At 49.1% G+C, this 26442-nt stretch overlaps 2 protein-coding genes across 2 annotated transcripts in view; one reads left to right on the top strand and one right to left on the bottom strand.

Moving 5' to 3' along the window:
• Positions 1–26442, top strand: part of Ksr2 (kinase suppressor of ras 2) — a 333604-nt gene that overhangs the window by 138088 nt on the left and 169074 nt on the right. The gene's annotated exons all lie outside the window — the stretch shown is intronic.
• LOC127202836 (60S ribosomal protein L27-like) lies at positions 55–450 on the bottom strand. The gene has a single exon (XM_051161629.1). It carries the CDS (start codon positions 448–450, stop codon positions 55–57), a length of 396 nt encoding a protein of 131 aa, XP_051017586.1.

Genomic DNA, 26442 nt, shown 5'->3' with positions numbered 1-26442 from the left:
TTCTTTTAAAAGTTTTAAATGGTGGAAACGAAAATACACCTAAAAGTGAAGCTTCTAGAAAAACCATTTGTTCTTTGCTGTCTTGCATCGTTCCTCAAACTTGACCTTGGCCTCCCACCTGGCCTTGCCTTTCAGGACTGGGTCTATAAAGACATCCTTGTTGACAACTGTCTTGTCCAAGGGGATGTCCACAGAGTACCTTGTGGCTATGAGGTGATTGTAGTTACGAGCTTTCACAAAGGACTTGATCTTTGACTTCATGGTGATTTTCTTCTTGTCCATGACAGCTGTCACTTTTCGGGGAGAGCGGTTAAATCCAGCCACCAGGGCATGGCTGTAAGGGCGGTGTGAGGTGACATCATCAACATTCTTAACGATGATGGCTTTGCGTCCAGAGTAGCATCCAGCCAGGACCAGCACCACTTTTCTGGGCTTCATGACCTTGCTCATTTCGACAGCAAGCAGCTAGCACTCAGCAGAAAGGAAAGGCTGTATTGCATTTCCATAGAAATCCCCACACATGAAATCAGCGCGAGGTTAATTATGAAACCCGCTGCATCGTGAGTTGTTGCTACGCTGGGTTGTTTCTATGGTACCCACAGGAAGGAAGTCTGTATCCTCAGCACCAGGATCCCCTCAAGGAGTAGTTTTGTTGTGTGGTTGACCGATGCTTCTGGGGCAGACCCTGTAGCCTGTGCAGACTGTGTAACTCCAGCGCACCGCCGTGCTCTGGAGACTGGTGGTCAGGCCTTGACCACACCTTTTGCTTCCTCCATGACACAATTGTTGCTTCACGGCTTTCCGGTTCCCTGTCCCCTTTGGGCTAGCATTCAGCCAGGTTGTGGGGCGGCGGAATGTGTGTCTAAAGAGCCTCATGTCACTGCCTTTTATAGAAATGGAAGGTGACATTTATTATTATTTAGATGCATGCAAGTCTGTGTGTGTGTGCGTGCATGTGCACGTGTGTGTGTGTGTGTGTGTGTGTGTGTGTGTGTGTGTGTGTGTAGACCAGAAGTGACCATTAGGTGTCCCCTATCATGTTCCTCATATCCCTGTGAGCACTGGCTCACTCAAAGCCTGGAACTGGGCTGCAACCAGCAAGCCCCAGAGATCCTCTCATCTCCACCTGTACTGTCCCCCACCAGTGCTGGAGTTATAGTACCAGCCTCTGCATGTCTTATTTTTTTTAATTAAAATGTGGTGCTGGGGTTTTGAACTCAGGTCCCTGTGCTTGCTCAGCAGGAGCTCTTACCTGCTAAGCCACCTCCCTAGCACTAGTTAGGGTTTTGATTTAGAGTCTTACTCTGCCTGGATTTAAAAGATCATGAGCTCCCCTGCCTCAGGAGTTTGGGGGACTGAGTGTAGGTGTGTGTTCCTGTGTTGATTATATTTCTGTGACTTATGTCCCTGGCGGAGGGACAGAGTGCTTTCCTATTGTGTAATTATACTCTGGGGCAGCAGCTTACACACTGTGGGACCTTAACCACTATGGGGGGATTTAAGAGCCATGTGAGATCATTTGATGTTTAAAATTATTTAATATTTTATCAATATTTATCAACTCATTATTAGAAAAAAGCAGGCTGACGTCTAGATTCAGTATCAGGTGGTATTCAATGTTTTTTTTTTTTTTTTTTTTTTTTTTAAGTCAATTTAAAGAGACAGTAAGTGGGACTAATGAGATGGCTCAGCTGATAAGAGTGTCTGCCACCAAGCCTGAGGACATAGGTTTAGTCCCCAGACCCACATGGTAGGAGAGAGCTAGCTCCCACAAGTTGCCCTCTGAACTTCACATGTATGTAAGCTTCTTCCCACAAACAAACAAACAAACAAAAAGTATTAAAACTAAACAGAAATAGTCAAGGTACAATAGACAGTTGTGCGAAAGTGTCCTTGTGTACCACAGTGTCTGTTACAGTGAATATACACAACAGAAATGAAAGACGGAAACAGACAACTGGGCACTATGAGACGTGGAGGCTGGAGAAGGGGGCGTGGTTGCCCAGTCTGATACATTGTGTCAGCAGTCAGTCAGCAGAGAGAGGAGGGAATGCAGGGTTCAGCTGCTTTCTCCTTGTGTGATCCAGAACGGTATCCCATGGTTGGTGCCACCCATATTTCGGGTGAATCTTTGACCTAAGCTAGGGCATCCCTCACCAGGCTGTGTAGAGGCTCCTGTTCTAGGGTAGTCCAGGCATGGCCACGTTGACAGTCCTTACTTAGCCATCACAACCTCAAGGCCTGACTTCTGTTGAGAAGAGGTAGTTTTTTTCCTTCCTTTGCTTTAGAGTGTGAAACTCAGGAGGGTTAGAAAGAGCTGGAGAGTGGGCGGGAAACCGCCCTTAAAGGGTTTGGGTGTGTTTATTGATGGGTGTGTTGGTGCATACTGAGGCTGAAGGATTGCCCTTAACTGGAGGACAACCTGTGCTACATAGTGAGTTCAAGGTCAGCCCTAGCTACAAAGTGAAACTGTCTCACAAACCAGAGGCAGGGCTAAGGAGATGGATCAGTGGGTACAAACACTGGTTGCAGAGGCACCAGGGCCTGAGTTTCATGAAAAGGTGAGGCATGGCTGCTGAACCTGGAACCCCAGTGCTATGGGAGACGGAGACAAGCAGATGGCTAAGGTTTGCTGGCTTCCAGCCCGGCTCTAGGTTCAGGGAGAGGCCTATGTCAAAGGAGCAAGGCTGAGAGTGATAGAGCACACACACACACACACACACACACACTGAGTCACACATGCACTCACTTACAAACACACACACTCTAACACACACACACACAGAACACTCACTCTCACGTACTCTCTCACATACACTCTCTCACGCAGACACACTCTCACACACCCACACATACTCTCATATGCACACTCTTACTAACACACTCACTCATACACACACTCTCTTACACACACACACACACATGCATGCACACACACCACCCAAAGACCCTTCCACCCAAGTCTTAGCTGCTCCCTGAGGTACCCTGTGTGGTTGTGGTCCTGGGACTGTCTTATGGAAGCCATTTCCCCCAGATCACTCACACGTTGATCCTATCGGCCCTGCTGCTTATTCGAACCCGGACTGCGAAGCCACAAGTGGAGGAAAGGGCTTGCGTGGCTTGGGATGAATCGCAGGACTAAGGTTCTGAAATATAGCAGCTCAACAGTGTTCAACCAAATGCAGGCTGCCCTGGGGCCTTCATTTGTCAGTAGGATTTATGGCCTCCTTTTATCTTGCTCTGTGGTAATCGGGTTGGGTTTTTCTTCTCCTTTCCCTGCTCTGCTTGTCCAGTGGTGCCAGCCTTCTGGGAGGAAATGTCACTTGCTTGCCAAATTAAAAGCCCCAAATCTGTTCACTCTAGAGCATTGAACCATTGTTGGGAGAGAGGCTCTCCGACCTATTTAATAGGCTTTGAAATGAGCCTTTTAGTATAATAGATGGGGGACATCAGAATTCCTTCTGGGGCAGCTTTGCCACTGTGCCCGGCTCCCAGATGGCACTCTGTCTTCAAGGGCAGCTGCCTGGGACTTTGATTTAAGATGGTGGGTGACAGATAGTAGGGTAGGGCGGAACAGTGACATTGAGGCAGATGGGCCCAAAGTCAAGGACAGCTAGGATTCTCAAAATGTATGCAAAAACTGGACGCCGTGGTGGTGAAGCCAAGTCAAGGGTGTGGCCTCAGCTGCCAGACATAAGGCAGCCATGAGACAGTGGAGATCAGCCTCAGGAAGGGGATTTGTTTGTATATACTGGATCAGAGGACAATTCTGAATCTGTCCGAGGGTGAGAGCAACAGCACTGTGCCCCGAACAGAAGGCTTATTACTTTCTTTGTTGTTGTGACATAGTACCTGTCATGGGCAACCTAATGAAAGAGGCAGTTGCTTTGGCTCATGGTTTGAAAGTGCACAGTCCATCACTATGGTGTCGCCATGACAGCGGGAGCATAGGAGGCAGAGAGAGAGAGAAAGATGAATGACAGTCCTCAGCTCACAGTCTCCCACGGCACCACATAATGGACTCAATTAACGTCAAGATGGCGCCACTCACATTTAAGTTCCCCCAGTCTAGAAGCTTCTTCACAGACTTGCTCAGCTATGTGCCTCCTCTATGATTCTAGGTCCTGTCGAGTTGACAGCCATCACAGAAGGCTTTCTGCTTGGGGCTCTCTCTCACACACACATGCACACGTCACATGTTTTTGAGTGCCTGGGTGATGCCAGATCCCAGAAAGGCTTCTCTGGTGAGCACATGAGCCCTGTTTCCCAGAAGCTGACAATGGAGCCAAGAATTAGCCAGCGATGTGGGTTAGTTTGATTTTATTTAGTGCTGCTGTTAGGAAGTCCACCATCAAAGCACTCATTCATTTCCCCACTCTTCCTGGCTGTGTGTTTATGCTTGGGGGAACCTATGAGTTGTCAAAGGTCCCTGTGAGAGTCCAGGGAACACAGTTAAAAAAAACCCCAAACTTTATTTGTTTTTTTTTTTTTCATGTGTTGTGTATGTTTGTGGTGGGAGAAGGGGTGGGCAGAGGTCATCACCGGGTGACTTCCCTTGCTCTCTTTCTCACTTTTAGAGACAGGGTCTCCCACTGGTTGGCCAGTGAATTCCCAGGAACTGATTTTCTGTCTTTGTCCTTTCCCCCCACCTCATCTCTGGGGTTACTGATGCCTGCTAACCCCTGACTATTTACATGCGTGGCAACGATCAAACCCATGCTTGCACAGTCCACTGCACCCTCTTCCCAGCCAGCTAAACTTTTTCTTAAGAAGATCTTGATCTAAAAGAGACAGTGAAATCACCAGTTATAGTTCAGGGGACAAAGGCTGGTGGGGCAAGCAAATCTAGATGATGCTCACTTGGGACCTACCTCACTTGTAACAACCTACAAGAGAACTGTCTTTTGTCCCTTTGGTCTCTGCTGGGGTCATTCTACTCTGCCATTGGGAAGAAGAGCAGCCACGGACAGTATACAAAATGATGGGTGTGGGCATGTTACAATAAAGTTTTATTTATAAGATCAAGTGTAGGGCCAGATTGGCCCTTTGGCTTGAAGTTTGTTTATGCCTAATCCAAGAGGAGAGTTGGTCAGGTAAAGAGAAGAGGGCATATTCAGGCAGGAGAGTGGGAGGTGCTGATTCCTGGAACTAGGGCTGCTTTGGGAAATGACTTTGTGTGTGTGTGTGTGTGTGTGTGTGTGTGTTGTGTTGTGTGTGTGTGTGTGTGTATGTCTGTCTGTCTGTGTGTGTGTGTCTGTGTGTGTGTGTGTGTGTGTGTGTGCTGTGCTGTGTGTGTGTACCTTCTGGAGGGCTCTCTCTAAGGAGGGCTGTCATTGGCCATGCATGCTTTTAGCTGTACTACATTTTGCCCGCAAGGCTTTGGTCCAGCTGCTCAGAATGCTTTCCTTCCTCTCTGCCATTAGCTGATTCTTGCAGGTGTACCCCGAGTTTCCCAGGGCACCACACAGTATGGTTCTGGTTGCAGAAGTCAATGGGAGGCACTGCCGTTTGCTTCTGGTGGCTGCTGGCAGAGAACAGAGACTCAGACCCTCATCTAATACCAGAGACCTCCTGTCCGCGTCACCTCCAATGGCCAGGCGACAGCTCCTGATGAGTAGTTTAGGCCTGTGCCGTTTAAACTGAATGTGGCTGGAAACCTTCTGGTTGCTCGTAATGAGGCCTGCCCCCACTCCTGCTCCCCGTAGGCTGGAGGTATTCATTAACTCAAATTAATAGAGGATGGAGAAAACCCTTAACAGCCCTCTGGACCTCCAGACAGGCCAGCTCAGCCATGGCCAGGCTCCCGGAAGCTTCTCTACAGAGCTGGCCAATCAGTGACCTTTGGGAAGCAGGTGCCAAGCTGTCCCTTCCAGACCCAGGTTTGTCTTGGGGTCATCTTTGGTACATCAGGAAGGTTGCCTCTATATGTGGCCCGCACAATCTAATATCAGAGGACAAATTGTTGGAATCAGAAATAGCTAGTGTTTACAGTAATCTCCCCATGTGTCCTAATATCACCCACCCCACATCTCCCTGTGAAGCAGATTTGTCACCATCTCTTTTTAAGAGAAAGGTCCTCGTCTCCTTGCACAGAAAGGTACCAGAGGACCAAATCTTTCAATTTAGCTTGGAGTCCATAGATAATTGCTCAGGAAGTGTTTACTGGATGAACGAATTAGGAAGTCTTTAATGGATGAATGAATTAGGAAGTCTTTAATGAATCAATGGATGAGTGAGTGAATGAATGCTTTTCCCAGGCTCCCAGTGTAAAATGAGTAAGAAAACCTTCTGCATGTTGAGCCCTTATCCCTCAGCTCCTGCAAGGCAGGGTCATCTCTGTCGATGGCACCTGTCAGTTCCTTTCTCGTCTTGGTCCTGAAGGGTAGGGTAACGTGGGAGCCAGTGCCTGAAAACACCCCGTATTGTCCTCTTTAATTTCATTTCTGCGGATGTGACAAAAAGCAGAGTAGGGGAGGAAAAGGCTTATTCAGCTTACGATGCCAGGTCCTGGTTATCACTGAAAGCAAGACAAGGCAGGAACTCAGGCATCACATCCACAGTCAAGAGCAGAGAGAAAGGAACACACCCACGCTACTTGCTTGATTGCTCCCTTATAGAGCTCAGGATTACCTGCCTAGGGAATGGCATTGCCCACAGTGGGCTGGGCCGGGCCCTCCTGTGTCATTGACTGTTAAGACATTCTCTCGAGACATGCTCACAGACCAACACGATCTAGACAGTTCTTCAGCTGAGGGTTTCTTCTCAGGGGATTCTGGTTTGAGGCAAGTTAACATTTAGAACACACCACATACTCTTTCAACAAATCTAGGCCTTCCCGCCCCCCGCCCCCAAACTGAGAGTGAGAACACTTTTAACACTGTTGTTGTAGGCAACCTCTGTTCTAATGCACCCCAAGTTGCCTTTCCCTACAGGCTCCACAAACACATGTCTGGGTAAGATGAGCTTATGTGAGTCCATGGGAGGAAGGGTGTACTGCCATTGGTGTTGGGCTGTGGGTGCCAGAAAGGCTGCAGATTATATTTGCTGTTGTTAAAAGTCATGCCATGATGATGGTTTATATTTCTGTATTTGAGAAACCCTTCCATGCTCAATGCAGACCGCCCCCACTCCCCCCAGCTACACTTTGCAGTGGGGTTGCTGGTTGCATGTCACCAAGGGAAACCAGCATGTCCCACCTGGAGTACCCGTTCTTACACCCGCGTATGCTGTCTCCTTTTCTTCCATGAGATAGTGACTGTGCCAAGAGCCAGATGAGGGGCGGTTTGTGTCTCTGTCTGCACTGCACACTTGCTGAAGTTGCTTGCCAAGACTGGTCCCGAGGTAGAGGCAACCTGAAGGCCTAAAGCCACCACTGCCCGCCTGAGCCCCTCTGGGTCTGTAACCTGTTCAGGTCCCAGCTAGAAGCATCACATGAAATGTGAGCCGAGCCTCCAGAGCCATTATCCACGCTTGGCGGGTCCGCCCGGATGCTCCCGCCAGAGCACTGCTCTGTGGTATTCTCAGCTGCCCACTTAACTTTTCAAGATTCTTCCTGATGTGCAAGGAAGCTTGGGGCTCGGTGAGACGAGCTGCAGGGGCCTCTCAGAAGTTAATGTCCCGTTTTCTGGTTTGTGATGGAGTGCAGCTGGGTGTATGCCTGGGGCCAATTTGCCGTGAGCAGCCCAGCAAATTTGGCCTCCGGTGAAGAATTTGTGAGCTTACTTAACTGTGGCAAGCACTGTGTGTTAAGAAGGCAGAACCTCACAGGTGGAGGGGCTACGTGACAGGTGCTTTTTGCTTCTGGGTTCTTCTGTTACTCCTTTCTTCCCCTCCCCCACCCCATTCTTATGGGAGAGGAACACACATGCCCATTTTTTCCTTCAACTTTATTATTTACAGTTTTGAAAACTGAGGTCCCTTTTTCATACAAAAAACAAAACAAAACAAACAAACAAACAAAAGACAGCCAAACAAACTGTAAGGCTGGCAAGATGGCTCAGTGAGTAAAGGTGATGGCCTGCAATCCCGAGGAGGCACGTTTAATTCTTTTTTTTTTTCTTTTCTTTTTCCACATTTAATTCTTAGGGGACTCAGTGGAAGGAGAGAACTGACTCCTACAGGTTATCCTCTGATGTCCACACCCTGAGCATGGCCTCTGCCTGTGCCCCACCCCAACACAATAAATAAATAAAAATAAATAACTGAAGTAAACTTTACAAAAAGTTTTTTTAAAAAGCCACAGATTTTAAGTCTGATAGGTCTGTGTTCGTGGGGGTACACATGAGTGTGTGGGTACATACCTGTGTATGCATGTGTAGAAGCTACAGTAGTCCTTTGGGGTAACTTCCTCTATCACTTTCTGGATCCCTCTGTCTCCACCCCAGTGATAGAGTTCCAGGCACATCCAGCTGTGCCTCACTGTCTATGTAGGGGCTGAGGATTTGAACTCAGGATCTTAAGTTTATACAGCAGATGCCCTTACTCACTGAGTCACCTCCCCAGTCCTAGGTTGGATGAGTTTTGTTTTGTCTTGTTTTTCTTTTTTGATTTTTCGAGACAGAGTTCTCTCTGTAGCCTTGGCTGTCCTAGACTCACTTTGTAGACCAGGCTGGCCTCGAACTCACAACCATACACCTGCCTCGGTCTCCTGAGTGCTGGGATTAAAGGCGTGCGCCACCACACCCGGCTGGTTGAATGAGTTTTTGATACATTCATATTCCCTGGTACCCATCACTCCAAACAAGATAAGGAGCATGTCTCACCCAATCTAGGAAGTTTTTTTCCTACCTCTCCCCTACCTCATGCCCATCCTGAACGCATGATCCAGCATAGATTTTGTCTAGGAGTCTGTAAATGGAGCCGCAGAGACCATGTGCTTTGGCATCTCACTTCTTTTGAGAAACATCTTTCTTTCAGCATACTGCCACTCAGATATACTTCTGTGCCACACAGGGTCTTTCTGTCATGTGCAGGCAACTAACAAACAGTTCATTGCTGAGCAAACAGCAATTTGCCGGTTCAAAGCGTGTCTGTTTCCTGGGCCCCAGCAGACGGCAGCGGTTTGTTGACTTACAGGGCTCGAGGCTAGAAACCCAAAATCAAAGTGTCAGCTGAGCTGTGAGGCCCCGAAGCTTCGAGACAGAAGCCTTTCTTGTCTCTTTGTGATTGCAGTTGGCTCCAGGTTATCCTTGGCGTTCCCTGGCGTGGAGCCATGTTGTTCAAAGCCAGCTTCTCTCCTCACGGAGTTAGTAAGCGCCTCTCTATCTTAAAGACACCAGCCGTGAGAGCCGGCTCGCTCTAATCTGGCTTGACCTCATCTTAACATGTCCCCACATCTACAAAGACCTGAACTTGCCAAATAAGGTCACATTCATGGGGACTGGGGGTTGGAATGCCAGTGTCCCGAGCATGTGTGAGTGTGTGTGTGTGTGTGTGTGTGTGTGAGTGTATGTGAATGTGAGTGGACTAGGGGTTAGAATGCCAGTGTTCTGAGCGCATGTGTATGTGTGACTGAGTGTGTGTGACTGAGTGTGTGTGAGTGAGTGTGAGTGTGTGTGTGTGTGTGTGTTTGCACAGGTTGATGCTGAATATCTCCTTCACTTACTCTCACTAGGACCCGGGGCTCACTAATCTGGCTAGGCTGCACCGCCTGCAAGCCCCAGGGCTTCTCCTGTCTCTGCCTCCTCATGGTGTAGGTATGCACACTGCTACACTGGGATTTTTACACGGGTGCCAGGGATCCAATTCAAGTCCTCATGTTTGTAAAGCACGCATTCTACCCACCGAGCTATCTCCTCCTTAGCTCCTTGGACAGTTTCACCTACCCTGTTCCCATCAACGAACCTTTATTTAGTCAGTTTACAGGTCACGGCCTCGATGAACACATCTAGTGAGCTGTGACTATGTGGACTTGTATCTTGGCATCTCTTGGTTAAGTCCCAGTGAGAGGCACTCTGAAGTCCTCCTGGATGTGGTGTGTGTGTGTGTGTGTGTGTGTGTGTGTGTGTGTGTGTGTGTGTTGAGGTGTATGTGTACATCCTCAGCTGGTCTTTGAGCAGCGTGTACATTTGAAAGCCTTGCCAGCAGATGAGGGAGGCCAGTGGCTTTCTATTGTGGCTCCTCTCAGTGTGAGGCAGTTTTGCCCTCAGAGAGGTCTTGGGAAGGCTGGTGGACATTTTTACTTGTTACAAGCGGGGTGGGGGCACTGATATGTTAGTGTCTAGCGTCTGGTGCAGAAGAAGCTGGCAAGAGCATCACACAGTGTGGAGACAGTCATAGGAAAAGCTGAGGTGGGGAGCCCCGCCCCGTATCCTACCACCTCTTGGTACTGTGGCACTCCTCATTTCTTCATTCCCACGGATGGGAAGCGAGACCAAATGGATTTCAGTTCCGTCTGTCCAATGGCTAAAGCTGCCAGGCATCTTCCCACAAATTTACTGTTCCCCCAGCCCCAGTGTGTGTGTGTGTGTGTGTGTGTGTGTGTGTGTGTGTGTGTAACATATACACCTATATGCGTGGTTTATTTGTGTGTATGCATACCTGCCATAGCGTTCCTGTGGAGGTCAGAGGACAACTTGTGGGAATCGGTTCTCTCCTTCTGCAACGTAGATCCCAGCCGCAGAACTGAGGTTGTCAGGCTTGGTGGCTATGTCCTCTGAGCCGTCTCACTGGCTCATGTCTTTCTGTCATAAAGTGAGTTACTCACGCATCCTTTTGCCTATTTTTAATTAGGATGTTTACGTTTTAGTTACTGTGTTGTGGCTCCTATGTCAGAGATAGGGACATTTTTTCTCCACAGTCATTAGCTCTCTCGGCCACTTTCTTCTAATTAATTGTCTCTCAAAGAGCTGAAGTTTGCATTTCAATGGAGTCTGATTTATAGGTTCTTTTTCTCTCATATGTGGTGCCTTCTGTTTCTTTTTTCTCTATTTATTTATTCACTTTACATCCTGCTCGCAGCTCCTCTCCTCTCCTCCCGCCCCCCCCTCCATTCCTCATACCCTGTTTTCCCTCTCCTTCTTGTCAGAGAAAGGAGAGGTCCTCCATGGCTACCAACCCGCCCTGGCACATTATTCACTGCAGGGCTAGGCACATTCTCTCCCACTGAGGCCAGACAAGGCAGCCCAGTTAGGGGAAAGGGATCCAAAGGCAGGCAACAGAGTCAGAGACAGCCCCTGCTCCCATTGTTAGGGGACCCACATGATGACCAAGCTGCACATCTGCTACATATGGGTAGGGGGCCTAGGACCAGTCCGTGCATGCACTTAGGTTGATGGTTCAGTCTCCGTGAGCCCCCATGGGCCCAGGTTAGTTGCTTCTGTAGGGCTTCTTGTGGAGTCCTTGACCCCTCTGGCTCCCTCTGTCATTCCCCCCCAATTCTTCCATAGGACTCCCCGAGCTGTAGGTCTGTATCTGTTCCCATCAGCTGCTAAATGAAGCCTCTCAGAGGAGTTATGCTAGGCGCCTGTCTACAAGCATAGCAGAGTAACATTAATAGTGTCATGGATTGGTTCTCTCCCATGGGATGGGTCTCAATAGGTCCAGTCTTTGGTGGGCCATTCCCTCAGGCTCTGCTCCACCTTTGTCCCTGCACATCTTGTAGGCACATCTTAGGTCAAAGGTTGTATGTGGGGGTTGGTGTCCTTATCCCTCCACTGGAAGTCCTGCCTGGCTACAGGAGGTGGCCACTTCAGGACCCATATCCCCATCTACTAGGAGTCTCAGCTATGGGCACCCCCATAGATTTTTCTCGAACTTCCCCTGTCCTAGGTCTCTGACAAATCCCAGAGATACCCACCACCTCCTATTTCTGTTCTCACATCAGGCCATCTCTCTCCTGCTTTCCCTATTCTTAATCCCCTCCTCTGTTCCCTCCCCCCCCCACCCCCGTCTCGATAAACACAGAGACCATTGGGTGTACCCTTGGGCAACCAGCTGGGAAATTTCAAGTCCCTTTGTGTAGGGCAACCCTACATTGTCACATTTGACATAGCAATACACTATTTTAAAAATCCACATTCTAATTTGCTTTCTGTTGCTGTGATAAAACACTCCAGCCTAAAACAACTTAGGGGAGGAAAAGGTTCATCTCACTAACAGTTCTGGGTCCCGGTCTATCATGGAAGTCAGAGCAGGAGCTTGCATCAGAGACTATGAAGGATGCTGTTTGCTGGCTCACTCCGAGGCGTATGCTCAGCTGGCTTTTCTTATACATTCCAGACTCCCTGGCCTTGGGATGGTGCTGTACAGTAGCCTGGGTCTTCCCAAATCAATTTGCCATTAAGACACCCCACCTCCCACCCAGCCCCAGCCACACCCCACTCCACCCAACCGTGTCCCATCTCACCCCCCACCCACCACACCCACAGGCAAGCCTGATCTAGGCAGTCCCTTAGTGGAGGAGGTTTTTCTCTTAGGTGTCTCTAGGCTGTATCACGATGACAGTTGAAGCTAACTAGGAAAGCACAGAAGGAACACAGTCCTGAAAGTCACATTGATTGACAGGCCCAGGAACTAATTCTGGATCATCCCACCTGGAGGGACGCACCTGAACTCCAGCTTTGCTGAGCAGTCTTGATCCTTTTCTCCACAGTGGCCAGCAGGGTTTGGTAAAAATGGCTCCCCGAAAAGGTGCCTTTCCCATAATCCTCTGCAGTGATTTTCAAAGAGATTGTCTGCATTTAATCCATAACCTAGTTAGTGAGCCTTTCATCAGCCACCCGAAGCACCTCTAGACGCCACGCCATTAATCTGTGTGGAGTTAGTACCTTAATGAAAGTCAGAAAAGCAAATTCCTTTTCAAATACACTTGTCATTGACCCCTTTTCTTGATGAAACCAGAAGTTACTCTGGCTCCTTCCACAAAATGCGTTTGCTGGCTTTAATGACAGTGAAGTTCATTCAGACGGTGGCTTCAAGTAAACTGGATCTAGGTGCTTAAAAACACAGTCTAAGGAACTCAGTCTGTGCCAGCCTCTAGCTCAGTGATGGCTTTACTCTTTCATTGCGGTTGGTCGGTCTCTTTCTTCCTCAAGCCTGCTTCTTGAGAAGTTTCAAGCTTCTGATCTTAGTGAGGGGGAAAAAAAAAACCCTGCTTTCTCAAAAGCCCTCTTGAAAATCACGATCCTGATTAAGTTATCTTGGGCCCTGTGCACAACTTTGAAGCCATCACGGTATCCGTGAGATGAAAGAGGTTTGGTGGGCCAGGCATTCCTACATCTGTCTGTTCCACACGGTAGCATGTGGGTGGGCTCTAAGTAGACATAAATGACATATGTCATCTACATGCTAATAACAACACATCACATTTTGGTCAGCCTGCATCATGTAGGCCTGCCTTGATGTGTAGATGGCATGTGTGGCTCGAGGACAAGGGAGTTTGTCAGAGTGACCCTACTTGCTTTGACACCATCTTCAAGGTCACTAGGACGTTGAAGTCCATGCCTGAAGTCCAGCAGGAGAGTGAATCCCACACCATCTCAGGTGACCCTGAAGAATCTGGAAATTAATGTGCACTGCTGAAACTCTAGCTTTGGAGGCGGCAGTTTGCTGCCAGTACTGACATTAGAAGTCTGACAGCGGAAAGCAGAGGTAAAGGTGAAAGAGCCAGTGAGGGAGCAACAACCCACGTGGGTCTGAGGGAGTCAGAACAGTGTATTTTAAGAGCTCTACCAACAGTTTAGGGGGAAACCAGGCCCTGATTTGTTGTTTACCCCATCTCACCCCTGCTTGGTGGATGACACTTTGGTGTTCCGGGACTAAGCAATTTGATTTTAGAGCTAGTTTTTGAGGTTTCTGCCCATTGCCACGGAACCCTCACAAATGTTTGACCTACCTATGGCCCAGGGTCTCTTCAGATGTCCCACGAACAAAATTCCCCTCTCTACCTGGGAAAGATCAGAAGGCCCATAGGCAGAAATGTCAGTAAAAAACCTGGGAAATTTGGCCCTTGACCCTAGTCCCAAGCCTCTTTCAGAAAGTCTACGCCAAGCCAGGCCAGGCCAGGCCAGGCCAGGCCAGGTCAGGTTAAGAGAGTCCGGATATTACTCTCAGTGCAGAGACTATAGCAAAGCTGGAAAGGTTTATTCAGCCTGAGAGGCATCTGAGATGCACAGGGCTATGATGGAGATCAGGAAGGGGAAAGATGTATGTGTGTGTGTGTGTGTGTGTGTGTGTGTGTGTATCATTCAGACGCACCTGCACTTGCTGCCTGCATCATGTGTGGGATCCTTGTGAGAATGCCAGAGGAGGGCAAAGGATAGAATTGATTTAGGCCTAAGTCTCACACCGTCCTTAATTGCCCATGGTGCCATGCGGCAGGCACAAGAGCTACTCTTTGATGTTAAGCTGTACAGCAATCATTTTGAATACTCTATGATATATTTCCCCCCCTTTTTTTTCCTTTCTGGTGTATGTGTGTGTGTGTGTGTGTGTGTGTGTGTGTTCTAAATTTGTCCTCAGTAATCTAGAAGGGATGTGTGTGGTTTGAATGCATGTGATTGCCTTCATTATACTTTCATGTTTGGATTTGACTCAAAAGAGCCAGTGAGTCTCAAGTACTCTGTGTGCTTTAGAAGCCTTGTGTGAGATGAAATACAACCCCAAAGAATGTAAATAGGATTGGAGTAGTTTGATTAGAAGGCAATAATTAGAGTGGATCATTGTTATTTGACTCTTTAGTCATCAATGTAGAGAACACGAGATGCGGGCGTGGCTTCTCCTCCCCGAGCCACCTGCACATCTCTTATCTCGGCTAGCTACGTCGCTGCCCTGTGAGGTTGGCAGGTCAGAAATACTCATATTAGCTTGTTGCACAGGGAAATGGAGACTCCTTGAGGCTAATTGGCGGGACCAAAGTCAAAGAGTTAATTAGGAGGAAGTCAGTGGAGTAGACCAGCTCCGTACAGGAGACAGGAAAGGTGAACCCCACTCGTCACGCTGAGCCTTCTCACGGTTGCTCTAGAAAACTACAAAGAAACCAGCGGAATTGGTTTTAATTCTTTATTATAATTTTTTTTTTTTTTACTGACAATATAGATCCACAGATATCATGACAACATACAATCAGTTTAAAATGGATTGAACTAGAAATTATCATAATGAGTGAGTTCACCCAGAAGCAAAATGAGTTAAATGGTATATACTCACTTATATCGAGACACTAGTCCAAGGGGTACGTCCCCATGAAAAACTTTACCTACCAGGAAAGTGGGTCAGAGGGAAGACATACTATTGAGACTTTAGGTGTGAGAAGCCTGGAAGAATGAGGAAATAGAAGGATCCAGAGGGTCCTGGAAAACTACAGGAGGGTCTGGGCCCTGGGGTCCTCCTCAAACTATGGCACCAGCCAAGGAAAATATAGGCAGTAAACTTCAAACCCCTACCCAGACTAGCCGATGGACAGGACATTCTCCACCGTTAAGTGGAGAAGGAGATCTGACTTTCACACAAACTCTGGTGCCCCATATTTGACCATGTCCCTTGGATGGGGACACCTGGAGGCACTCAGAGAAAGGATAATAGGTCACCAAGAAGAGACTCGATACCGTATGAGCATATACAGGGGGAGGAGGTCCCCCTCAGTCACAGACATAGGGGAGGGGAATGGGGGGGAAGTGGGAGGGAGGGAGGAATGGGAGGATACAAGGGATGGGATAACAACTGAGATGTAATATGAATAAATTAATAATAAAAAAAGGGGGAAAAGTTGAGGTGTTTGAGGGACTGGAGCGGCGATGTATGGAAGGACGGGTGGGTTTGGGATGAGCAGGTAAACTGAGGAAAGAATGGAAGGATAGGTAGTGTCTTAGTTTATTTTCTTTTTCTGTGATAAACACCAAAAGCAACTTGGGGAGGAAAGGGTTTATTTGACTTGCAGGTTAAGAGTCCATCACGAAGGGAAGTCAGGGCAGGAACCTGGAGGCAGGAGCTCATGCAGAGGCCATGGAGGGGTGCTGCTTACCGGCTTGCTCCCCATGGCTTGCTCAGCCTGCTTTCTTACAGAACCCAGGATCACCCCCACAGTGGGTTGGGCCCTCCCACATTAATCATTAATCAAGGGAATTCCCTCACAGACATACCCATAGGCCAATCTGATGGAGGCAGTGCTCTAGGTGAGGTTCTGTCTTCCAAATGACTCGTTTGTGTCAAGTTAACAAAGTCAAAACAGCACACTTCCTTTCACAAGTCTGGGGTGCCACGAGGGTCCGCTGCCTCTGTGGGCTTCAGTGGCTTACCCATGGCACAGCAACTCGGGCTCCATGCTATGACCCGCAGCTTTCTCTGGGCTCCATAGCCTGCCCCTTGTTTGGGGAAGTGGAGAAGGGGAGGGGTGTCTCCTGAGTGTTTCTTTGCAGGGGTCTCGGAGGTGGAGGGAGTGTATGGAGCCTGGTGCCAGCATGGGGCAAGCGTAGGGGTTTCATTACTGTTAATTACAGCCGCACCTCACTGTGAGGGAGCACAGGTTCTTATTGCTCTCAGTGGAGAGAAGCTTCCACCGTGCCCTTAATGAGGACTTTGTCTCTGGCTGGCATGAAGTCGGAACGTGAGCATGAATTTAGATGAGGTTTTTAAATCCAGGGGCAACCCAGAGATGCAGCTTCCCAAATACCTGCTCCCTCCCAGGTGAGTTTCCCCAGGGGCCTGGGAAGAACAATCAGAGCCCAAGGTGGAGCTTTCTAGAACTTCCAGGGTGACGGTGAGGCGGGGGGGGGGGGGGACGAGGGAAGGTGTGAGATATGGCTTCTTGGCACTGCGGGTATTGGCTTCGATAACCCTGGTGGGTCCTGGGAATAAAGGGCCTTTCTCAGCCTCTGCCAACTAGGTGCCAAGCAATCCCAGTCTTGGCTATGATAACCAACCCTTCTGGACGTTGCCTAGCTCCTTCCCTTCCCCCAGCTTATAGCTGCAGGTGAATTCAAGGCCCCACATTTGAATTGAGCTCTGCTTGCGGTGTGGCCTTGGACAAGTGGCTGACAGTCTCAGAGGAGAAATCTTGTTTCAGAGAGGTTGGACAGGATGAAAGAAGATGGTGTCCATAAAAGTGTGGTCCTTTATAGCATCCTACCCTTGTCCCTCTTCTGGGCCCTGAGAATCTCCCTCCCCCCCTTTTTTTTTGCAAGTCTCCAAGGGCCAAGGGACATAAATGGAGGGATGGAGGGATGGAGGTTATGAGGGATAGAATGGATGAAAGGTAGGGGAGAGTGAGTATTGGGGGTCTGACACTCTGACCCCCAAAGTCTCAGGGTTTCTCTGTACTGCTCCTTATGTTCTTGTCGGGAGTCAGCACAAGGGGGCCACACAGGAAAGAGGGAAGATGACTAGAATTAAAGTTCTCTTCAAACCATGCCATGAGCTTATAATTTGCAACCCTCATGTACCTCTCCCACCTCCTGCTCCAAAAAGAATAACAGATCACTGAGATTCAAACTTTTAACCTGCCCTTCCCCTGAGGGACTAGTTAATGAGCGCCGCTTTGGTAGGGACAGCTGCTGGCCCTTACAGTAAGGGGACCTCCCCATCCCTCCCAGCCGCCGCCACACTTCCTCAGGTGAACAGAGTGAGGAGAGAATAAAGTGGGCAGATCTTCGGCTCTTCTGCGCCTCTGGCATCCCAACTGCATGGAACTGGCTTGTGTGTTTATTCCTGACTCAGAAGAGTCAAGAGCCGAGATCACTGGAGTACAGGAGGCTGGGAGAGCAAGTGTTCAAATGCCCAAGACGACGGAGGCTGTTTCGTGGGAATAACCACAACTAGAAACTGGAATTGTAAGATAAAATAAACTCTTTCCCCATAAGTTGTATTTTGTCTCGTGTTTCATCTCAGTGAGAAACTACAAGAGACACCAGGGCTTAGGTGCCTCCCACCTGGCTGTCCCCTGCACACAATTCTCATGGGGCAACTCCACAAGACACAGCTCAGCCACAGAGAGACCCTGTTTCCTAACTGTGGGGTGAAGGTCTGGCAGAAAGTGGAGGGCGTCTCTGTGAGAGCTTGAGGCGAGGGAGAAACCACAGAAGGCGTCAGGGAGCATCAAAGCCAGAGGCTAGCTGCCTGTGGTGCATCCACTTAATCCTAGCACTAGAGGGGCAGAGGCTGGTGGATCTCTCTTAGTCTGAGGCCAGCCTGGTCTAAATGGCTCCCCATAATACACAAAGGACAGCCTTCTGCCCACCCTGGTCTGGGCTCCCCTCCACAACCACCTCTCTCAGTGCTCGGAAACTGTTTCCTTGTTGAATAAAAGATGAGAGGCAGATAATAAAATCCAGATGCCCCTGAGGCCTTCCATGTCACCTGCCAGTTTTTCTGTGGGTCATTTTTTCCTCCTCCTTTAAACAAAACAGAAATGATGATTTGATGGCTCGGAGCAAGAGGCCATATTCAAATTGGCCTTATTACCTGTCACTCCAGGCTGTGTTGTCATCTCTTGTTCCTCTCTTTAGATTCTGGTCTGCAATTCAGTATGTCGGCACCCTGGTCAATGTCTGTCCCCATTTGTCCCCTCCGATGTTGTGCAGCCTTTCTTCTTCAGATGGGAACCGGGTGTGAAGACTCTCTGATCAAGGGCTTTTAGCATCTGTGTCTCTCGGAGTCCACTGGTTCTTCACCTGGACTGTTTAGCACCTTCCCAGGCCTAAATGGTGCTCAACAGGTCTATAGAAGCGTCACACAGATCTGGAAAGTGTCTGCCCCCACCTCCCTTGGGCCCCCACCCTAGCTGGCCATGGACCCATGTTCTGTTCTTCTGTCTTTGCCACAGGGCTACCTTTAAACCTCCCTCCTAGCAGAACGGCTTATTCTGAGAGGAGGTGACCTATTGCTATCCAGGCCTAGCCTTCAAGTCAAACAGCTACTGTCTCAGGGAGCTCAGCTGTACTCACTTTCAGAAGATCATCCCGGCTGGACCTGTAAGACCAGGGAGACCTTTACCTGAGTACCTAGCAGCTCCCAACCATGTGTTGTGGTTGTACGCAACTCTGTCCTGATTGCATATGGCCTCGGGGAAGACTAGTATGCATATGCCAGTAAGGCTAGGGGAGGGGGCTCCATCTATGTGGCTATAAGGGAGCCTCATCCTGAGGCATTTGCGGGGAGGAGCGTCAAGCTCTGTAAGGGAGCCCAATAAACTCATTGGTTCCCCAAACTGAACTCTGGGGGAGTTGTGTCTCATTTGTCATTAGGAGCTTAGTGGGAGGGGTAGATGTTGCTTATGTCGCCTGCTGGGAAGGGATTTTAGTGACACATGTTTTGAGCACCTGCCAGTGGCAGAAGTATAGGCAGAGGACAGGATGCTTGGGCAAGTGATTTCACCTCCCAGATCCTCAGTTTCCCCATCTGTGGAGCAGGGATGGCTGAAAATGTATCTGAAACACCCACCTTCAGCCTGCCCAGGGCTTGCTGCTTATTGGTAGCATGGTAGCATCCATGGCATGGAAGAAGTCACCCTGCCATGACAGACCCAGCCCACTAAAACCGTGAGCCATGTCAGCCTTCTCTGTCAGCTGTTCTGCCAGCTTGGGGTCACAGCTGTGACCATCTGAGCAATGCAGGTTCCAGTGAGTGTGAGCTCACCTTCAATGAACTAGCCCTGCCGCCCCTAGCCCCAACCCTGCCTCACACACAGTATCTGTCGTGGGGACGGATTCCTTCATTTTATACTTGAAGTGGCATTCCAAGAGGTCAATTTGCCCAAGGTCAGGCACATAGCGGGTGCACCATTTATGGTTAGCGTACAGTCTGATCCCAGGCCCAGCTGCCCCTGTCCCCCACCATTTTCCTTTCTCCCCAATTACAGCTTCATCTCCACCCTGAATGCCTCCCCCCATTTCTGGGTGAGCTTTTCCTAACGTTAAGCTTGTAGAGAAGGAAGGACACTGGTCCGTGGCCCTTTTCTAATTGTCTCTGGGGTCAGCTGTCCGGCTGGGAATAGGGGAAACTTCCCCCAACATATGTTATAATATAGACAGAAGAGAGCATTCAGTAAGGGCTCCAGTGTGGGGCTACCAGCCTCTGCTTGTCCCCAAGGTATCTGTCTTCTTGCAGGTACTCAGTACCCCTGGCTTGGTAGCTGGATTGACTACCCTAGTTTGCTTTCTGACCGTGTGATGAAATGCTGACCAAAAGCAACGTGGGGGGGAGTGGGTGTATTTGAAGTTACACTTCATCCCTGAGGGAGGCCGAGGCAGAAGCTCGAGGCAGAAGCTCGAGGCAGGAACCTGGGGGCAGGAACTGAGGCAGGCACCACGGAGGAGTGCTGCTCACTGGCTTGCTTCCTGCTTCTGCCCAGGTTTCTTTTTTATACCACCCAGCACCTCCTGCCTCAACATGGCTCTTCCCACAGTGATCTGGGCCCTCGGGCATCAATTGGCAATCAAGAAAATGCCCTGTAGACATGGCCGAGGGCCAATCTGAAAAGGGTAATTCTTCATTTGAGGTTCCCTCTCTTCCCACCTGACTCTGGGATGTGTGAAGTCAACAGGTCAGGCCAACTATGACAGTGTCCCATTGTAATGGGGGTGGAGGTGAGGGGCCATTGTAAGATTGGATGTGCATCCTAGAAGGGAAGCTGGTTCTGTCAGTACAATAGAGTTGGGAAGTCAAGAAGACCTGATTTGACATTACCCATCGGCTCTGGAAATTACTTTGATGTGGTTAATGGGACCATGAGTCAGGCTAGATTGCCTGCCCACTCCAGGGACCTTTTCATTTCTCTGTTTCCCTTTTCAGTTGGTTGGGTCTATTTGACATCTGAGAATAGAGTCTATTTTTGAGTTGCAGTACATGACACTTCTTCCTCCCCAACCCCAACCCCCACATAGTCATCAAAATATCTGGGTGTCTCTTATGTGGTAGTCACCACTGATTAATTCTGGGTGCAGGAATGAAGAAGACAAACAAATCCTACCCTTGTAGAGCAGTTCTGATGGGGGAGACCACAGACTTCTACACCTTTGCCGTAGGAATCTGCGGAGGCCACCAGAAGGAGATGCTTGGTGTTGGGGAGGTCTTACAGTAGGGGATTAGGGGTGCCTGTGACATCAGGGAAAGCTTCCTGAAGGGGCCAGAGATAGAACTGAAGTCAAGGTATAAAAAGCATGTGCGAAGGTCCTGGAGAGGGCGGGGGAGCCTGCTACACTTGGCTGTGCAGCAGTCAAGAACAGGGTGATGAAAGAGAAAGAGGGTGTGAGTATTTCTTGCAGTACCTACAGACTGTATGAGCTTGGCAAGGCTGCTGTAACAAATGGCTTCATGATTGGTTTCTTCAAACAGTGGAGTTTTCTTTTCCTCCCATCATTCTGGAGGGAGGAGAGTCTAAGAAAGGTGTCTAAAGGCTCTAGGGAGGGCTAGCCTTTGCTTTGGATTTCACCAGGAGAGCTTATGATGGTGCTATGCAGTCCTTGGTGGGGTGGCATCATCTTAATTCACTCTATCTGTATTGTCTTTTTGTTGTTGTTGTTTTTCGAGACAGGGTTTCTCTGTGTAGCCTTGGCTGTCCTGGACTCGCTTTGTAGACCAGGCTAGCCTTGAATTTACAGCGATCCGCCTAATTCTGCCTCCCAAGTGCTGGGATTAAAGGCATGCGCCACCACGCCCGGCCTGCTGTATTGCCTTTGCGTAGTTTCCGCCCTGTTGTCTCAACCTCTTCAGGTTACATCGAAGCTCCCCCATCCTTGCTCATGTAAGGACATGAATCCTTGGTTTAGGTTACAAATGGGCAACTGAGAACGTGTTCACCTCAAGATTCTTAACTGAATCACACAAGCATCATGTTTTTTTTTTTTTTCCTTCAAATATGGTAACATCACAGGTTCGGGTGGTTGTGGCTTTGGTCAGGGGTATGAAATCCTATCCTTACCCCAAGACACGGGTGAAGAACTTGGTCTTGATTTTGTGAAGTTCAGGGGTTACCGTAGCGTTGTTAGGAAAAGCACAGGATGAGCCCACTGCCACATGCTTCCCACTTTTTCATCACATCCTCGATCTTTCTGTCACCTGTTGTGTGTGCACACGTGAGTGCCACGGCGCTCATGTGGAGGTCAGAGGGCAACTCCTGCAGGAGTTGGCTCTCTCCATCATGGAGGTTGTGGAAATCAGATTGTGGTTGTCAGGTGTGGTGGCAAGCTCCTTTGCAGGCCGGGCCATCTCGCTGCCCTCGCCTCGTTGTCTTTGGAAGCAGGTAGGAGATGGAGAGCGTTCAGGCCTGCCACGCGACGAGACACCACAGCCCTGTGCTGGGAGTGAGGCATGACGAGAAGCAAGTGGCATCAGAAAGGCCGAGGGAGTTCGTGTGTGTGTGTGTGTGTGTGTGTGTGTGTGTGTGTGTGTGCGCGCGCATGCACATGGTTGTATAGTTGTGTGTGCATGTGTATACATGGTATATGTGTGTGTGTGTCTGCGTGTGTGTGTCTGTGTGTGCATGCACATGGTTGTGCAGTTGTGTGTGCATGTGTATACATGGTATATGTGTGTGTGTATACATATGTGTGCATGGAAATGTGTGTCTAGTTAGAGTGTGTCTGCGTGTGTGTGTCTGTGTGTGCATGCACATGGTTGTGTAGTTGTGTGTGCATGTGTATACATGGTATATGTGTGTGTGTGTGTTTGTACATATGTGTGCACGGAAATGTGTGTCTAGTTAGAGGTGCACATGTGTGGAGGCCAGAGGTCAAGCTTGGGTGTTATTCCTCGGGTACTGTCCACTTTGCTTTTTGAGACAAGTTTTCTCCCTGCCCTGGAAGCCATCACACAGGCTGACCGGGCTGACCAGCAGCCTGACCTCCTGTGTCCTCCTCTCATGCTCCTGTACTTTGGTTGCAAACATGTGTCACCATGCTTGGCTTTCCTTTGTGGGTTCTGGGGATTGAACCAGGGCCTTCATGCTTGTAAGGCAGGCGTTTTATCAACTGAGCTATCTTCTGAGCCTGGGAACGCTCTTCTTTCATTATGAGCTAGGATAATTTATTCAGCATTCTTTCCTCTAGTGGTTTTGATGTTGAGAATTGTACCAAACCCAGTTCTAGGATATCTCTGAAGTCAGAATGAGCTGCTCTCCCTCATCTGAGAGATGCCAGCGCTCACTCGGTAGATGCTCCTCTTATTACTCAGCTTTCTTGTGAATAAATGTTTTCTTTAGTGCAGTTAATAGCAACCCTCACCTACCTAAGTGCGCACAGCGCCAGGCAGGCAATTACAGCCCGGACCGGCTCGATCTGTCTCCGGCTCATTGACAAAGGCATCATTATTTTCCAGTAACGTTTTATTTTTTTCTGTAACAACCAGGCTTGTTCTGCACAGGAAAAATAAATAAGAAAGACTTCTTGGTGTGCACTGAGAGTTGTGTTTAATCTGCACTTAATTTGCATGTCATTAGGGACCTCCTTCTGCCATGAACTGAGGTTAGGGTTGGGCTACGTAGGTGAAAGGGCAGGTGTGTGCCGCCCACCACTGTCCCATGGGGTGCCTTAGAGGGGAGGGAGGCCAAGGGTCAGGGCTGTGGGCTCTGACGTCTGGTATCTTGTCACACCCAGCTGGGTGTCTCTGTCTGTGGTCACATCCCGGTGTTCTCTGGTCACATTCACATTAAAGCGCCATGGTCTTGGAGCAAGCACCCTAACAGCAAGGCAAGAGTGTCTACACCAGCTCCTCAGGCTGATGGTTGAGTTAAATGAGGAAATGTGTTGACAAGACTAAGCAGGTGGGCAGGGATGGTACAGGGACGCTCTCCACAGATGCCAGGCTGTCGGATGGTCCACAGGGATTCATGGAAGCCTAGTGAACAGGTGTTCATGTGTTGTCATAGATGCCTAGTGAACAGGTGTTCATGTGTTGTCATGGATGCCTAGTGTACAGGTGTTCATGTGTTGTTATGGATGCCTAGTATACAGATGTTCATGTGTTGTCATGGATGCCTAGTGAACAGGTGTTCATGTGTTGTCATAGATGCCTAGTGAACAGGGGTTCATGTGTTGTCATGGATGCCTAGTGTACAGGTGTTCATGTGTTGTCATGGATGCCTAGTGTACAGGTGTTCATGTGTTGTCATGGAAGCCTAGTGTATGGGTGTTCATGTGTTGTCATGGAAGCCTAGTGTGTAGGTGTTCATGTGTTGTCATGGATGCCTAGTGAACAGATGTTCATGTGTTGTCATGGAAGCCTAGTGTGTAGGTGTTCATGTGTTGTCATGGAAGCCTAGTGTGTAGGTGTTCATGTGTTGTCATGGAAGCCTAGTGTGTAGGTGTTCATGTGTTGTCATGGATGCCTAGTGAACAGATGTTCATGTGTTGTCATGGATGCCTAGTGTACAGGTATTGTCATGGATGCCTAGTGTACAGGTGTTCATGTGTTGTCATGGATGCCTAGTGTACAGGTGTTCATGTGTTGTCATGGATGCCTAGTGTACAGGTGTTCATATGTTGTCATGGATGCCTAGTTCATGTGTTGTCACCTACTGGCAAAGTCACAAACATCACTTGTCTCATAGGGCTGGGAGTCCAAGTCTTCACTCAGCCACTTTGCAGTGACCCTTTTTAGGGGTGGGTCACATTCTGCAGTAAATTTATGACTTCAACATATCTGGGGATGGTACAATAGGTCCCTGGAGAACTTTTTGTGCACCTCTGACTCTCAACGCAGAAAGTCCCAAGCATTTCAGAGAGTTGCTCTTTCAGTGCTCACGAGTGCCTGAGGAGCTCAGCGATAGCTGAAGCCTGTAACTAGAGCAACAGGCAGCTGTGAATTGCCTGATGTGGGTGCTAGGAGCCAAACCCAGGCCCTTTACAAGAGCAGCAAATGCTCTCCCCACCGTTTCCCCCACCTCCCACCCTGAGACAGGGTCTCTCTGTGTAGCCCTGGCTGTCCTACAGGAACTTGCTCTGTAGACCAGGCTGGCCTTAAACCCACAGAGATCAGTTGGGTCTCCCTCTGCCTCCCAAGTTCTGAGATCAAAGGCGTGCACCACCACTGCCTGGCTCAGAGATGGCTCAGTGGTTAAGAGCACTAGCTGCTCTTACAGGGGACCTGGGGTTGATTCCCAGCACCTGTGTGCCAACAAGTGCTCTTAACCACAGAGCCTTCTATCCAGCCCCAGTGCTGGGGTTTATTTATTTACTTGTTTTTATTGTCTGTCTGTCTGTCTGTCTGTCTATCTATCTATCTATCTATCTAGACATGGCTTTCACTACATAACCCTGGCTCTCCTGAAACTTGCTATTTCTCCCAAGTACTGAAATTAAAAGTGTACACTACCACATCCACCCTAAGGTTGGGCTCTTTGAGGTGACTTCCAGGCTCCTGTTTCTAAGGGGACATCATCTATACGTGGAAAGAGGATGTCCTAGGTATTCTCAGATGTCTGATGGTCCTGTGTTAGTTGCCATTATGACAAATCCTAGGGCAGGCTGGAGCTGAAAGGGCCCCTTATAGAAGCCGACTCCATGTGTCCAATACAGTCCCTTCTCAAGAGAGCTGGGTGCCCATTGTTGGTGGCCAAGCTGTATGCGTACCCCTTCCCAAACCCTGGTTTCTGTTCCTCACGACATCGGGGGACCCCTCCACCCACATAGTGAGGATGGAGGCCTTGCAGAAGACAGGTCGTCCAAGGAGTGGAATTGTGGCCTCCAGTCTCGCTGCCTCCACATCCCTGCTTTCCTGGGCTGCTGGAACTGCTTGAGTCACCCGAGGACATTCACTGCCATGGTTGCTTAGGAAAACGTGCCCACTGTGCACCTCCTATGGAATGAACTCCACTCCCTTTGGGGTTCACCATCCACTGGTTTCCTTGTGTTGATGCTGGGTAGAATGAGATCACTCCCCGCCCCCAAGCCCACGCCAGACATGGCAGCCTCCCCGGGGCAGCAGGTGGCAGGTGGTCCCAGGCTATTCTTCAATGGCCTGAGCTTTACAGCTCCTCTGCTCATGGTTTATAAACATGGCATTTGCTTTTGGGTCTTGAGGGAGCCTTGAACTTCTAATTAAATTGGCTCCAAGCAGGTGGAAAGTGGCAGCTAGGGAGGGCTTTGAACAGCTGCTGAGAAGATGAAGGGGGCCGTTTCTGCTCAGCCTGCAGATCGCCTCTCACCATCCTGGTCAGAGTTGACTCGCACAAAGATGGCTTCCTTTTCCCAAAGACCAGCCCCGTATGAGACTGCTTGCCCCAGTGGTGCCCTCTTTGGCTGTCCTAAAGAAAGGTGGTCACTCTTCCAGTAACTCTTTCTGGTTCATAAAGGTTCTTCCTCTTCCCTCTCCACTCTCTATCATTTAAGGGTAGATACCTATTTGCCAACATAGCGCTATTTAAAAAAAACAAAAACAAAAACAAAAATTGTGCTAAATTAGTCAAAATTTAACATTTACTGTATTCAAGTGCTACACTTGACCATCCATCCCCATAACCTTTCTTCCCTCAGTGGAAACTCTGTAGAAATAAATAAATACCCATCTGTCCCT

Source organism: Acomys russatus, chromosome 19 (genome assembly GCF_903995435.1).
Source record: "Acomys russatus chromosome 19, mAcoRus1.1, whole genome shotgun sequence".
Taxonomy (NCBI): Eukaryota; Metazoa; Chordata; class Mammalia; order Rodentia; family Muridae; genus Acomys; species Acomys russatus.
Note: the sequence above shows the minus strand (reverse complement) of the source record. Positions and strands in the feature narration are given on the sequence as shown.

What these genes read in the sequence shown, in the direction of transcription:
- LOC127202836 (XM_051161629.1), bottom strand. Translation starts at nt 450, where the DNA reads ATGAGCAAGGTCATGAAGCCCAGAAAAGTGGTGCTGGTCCTGGCTGGA.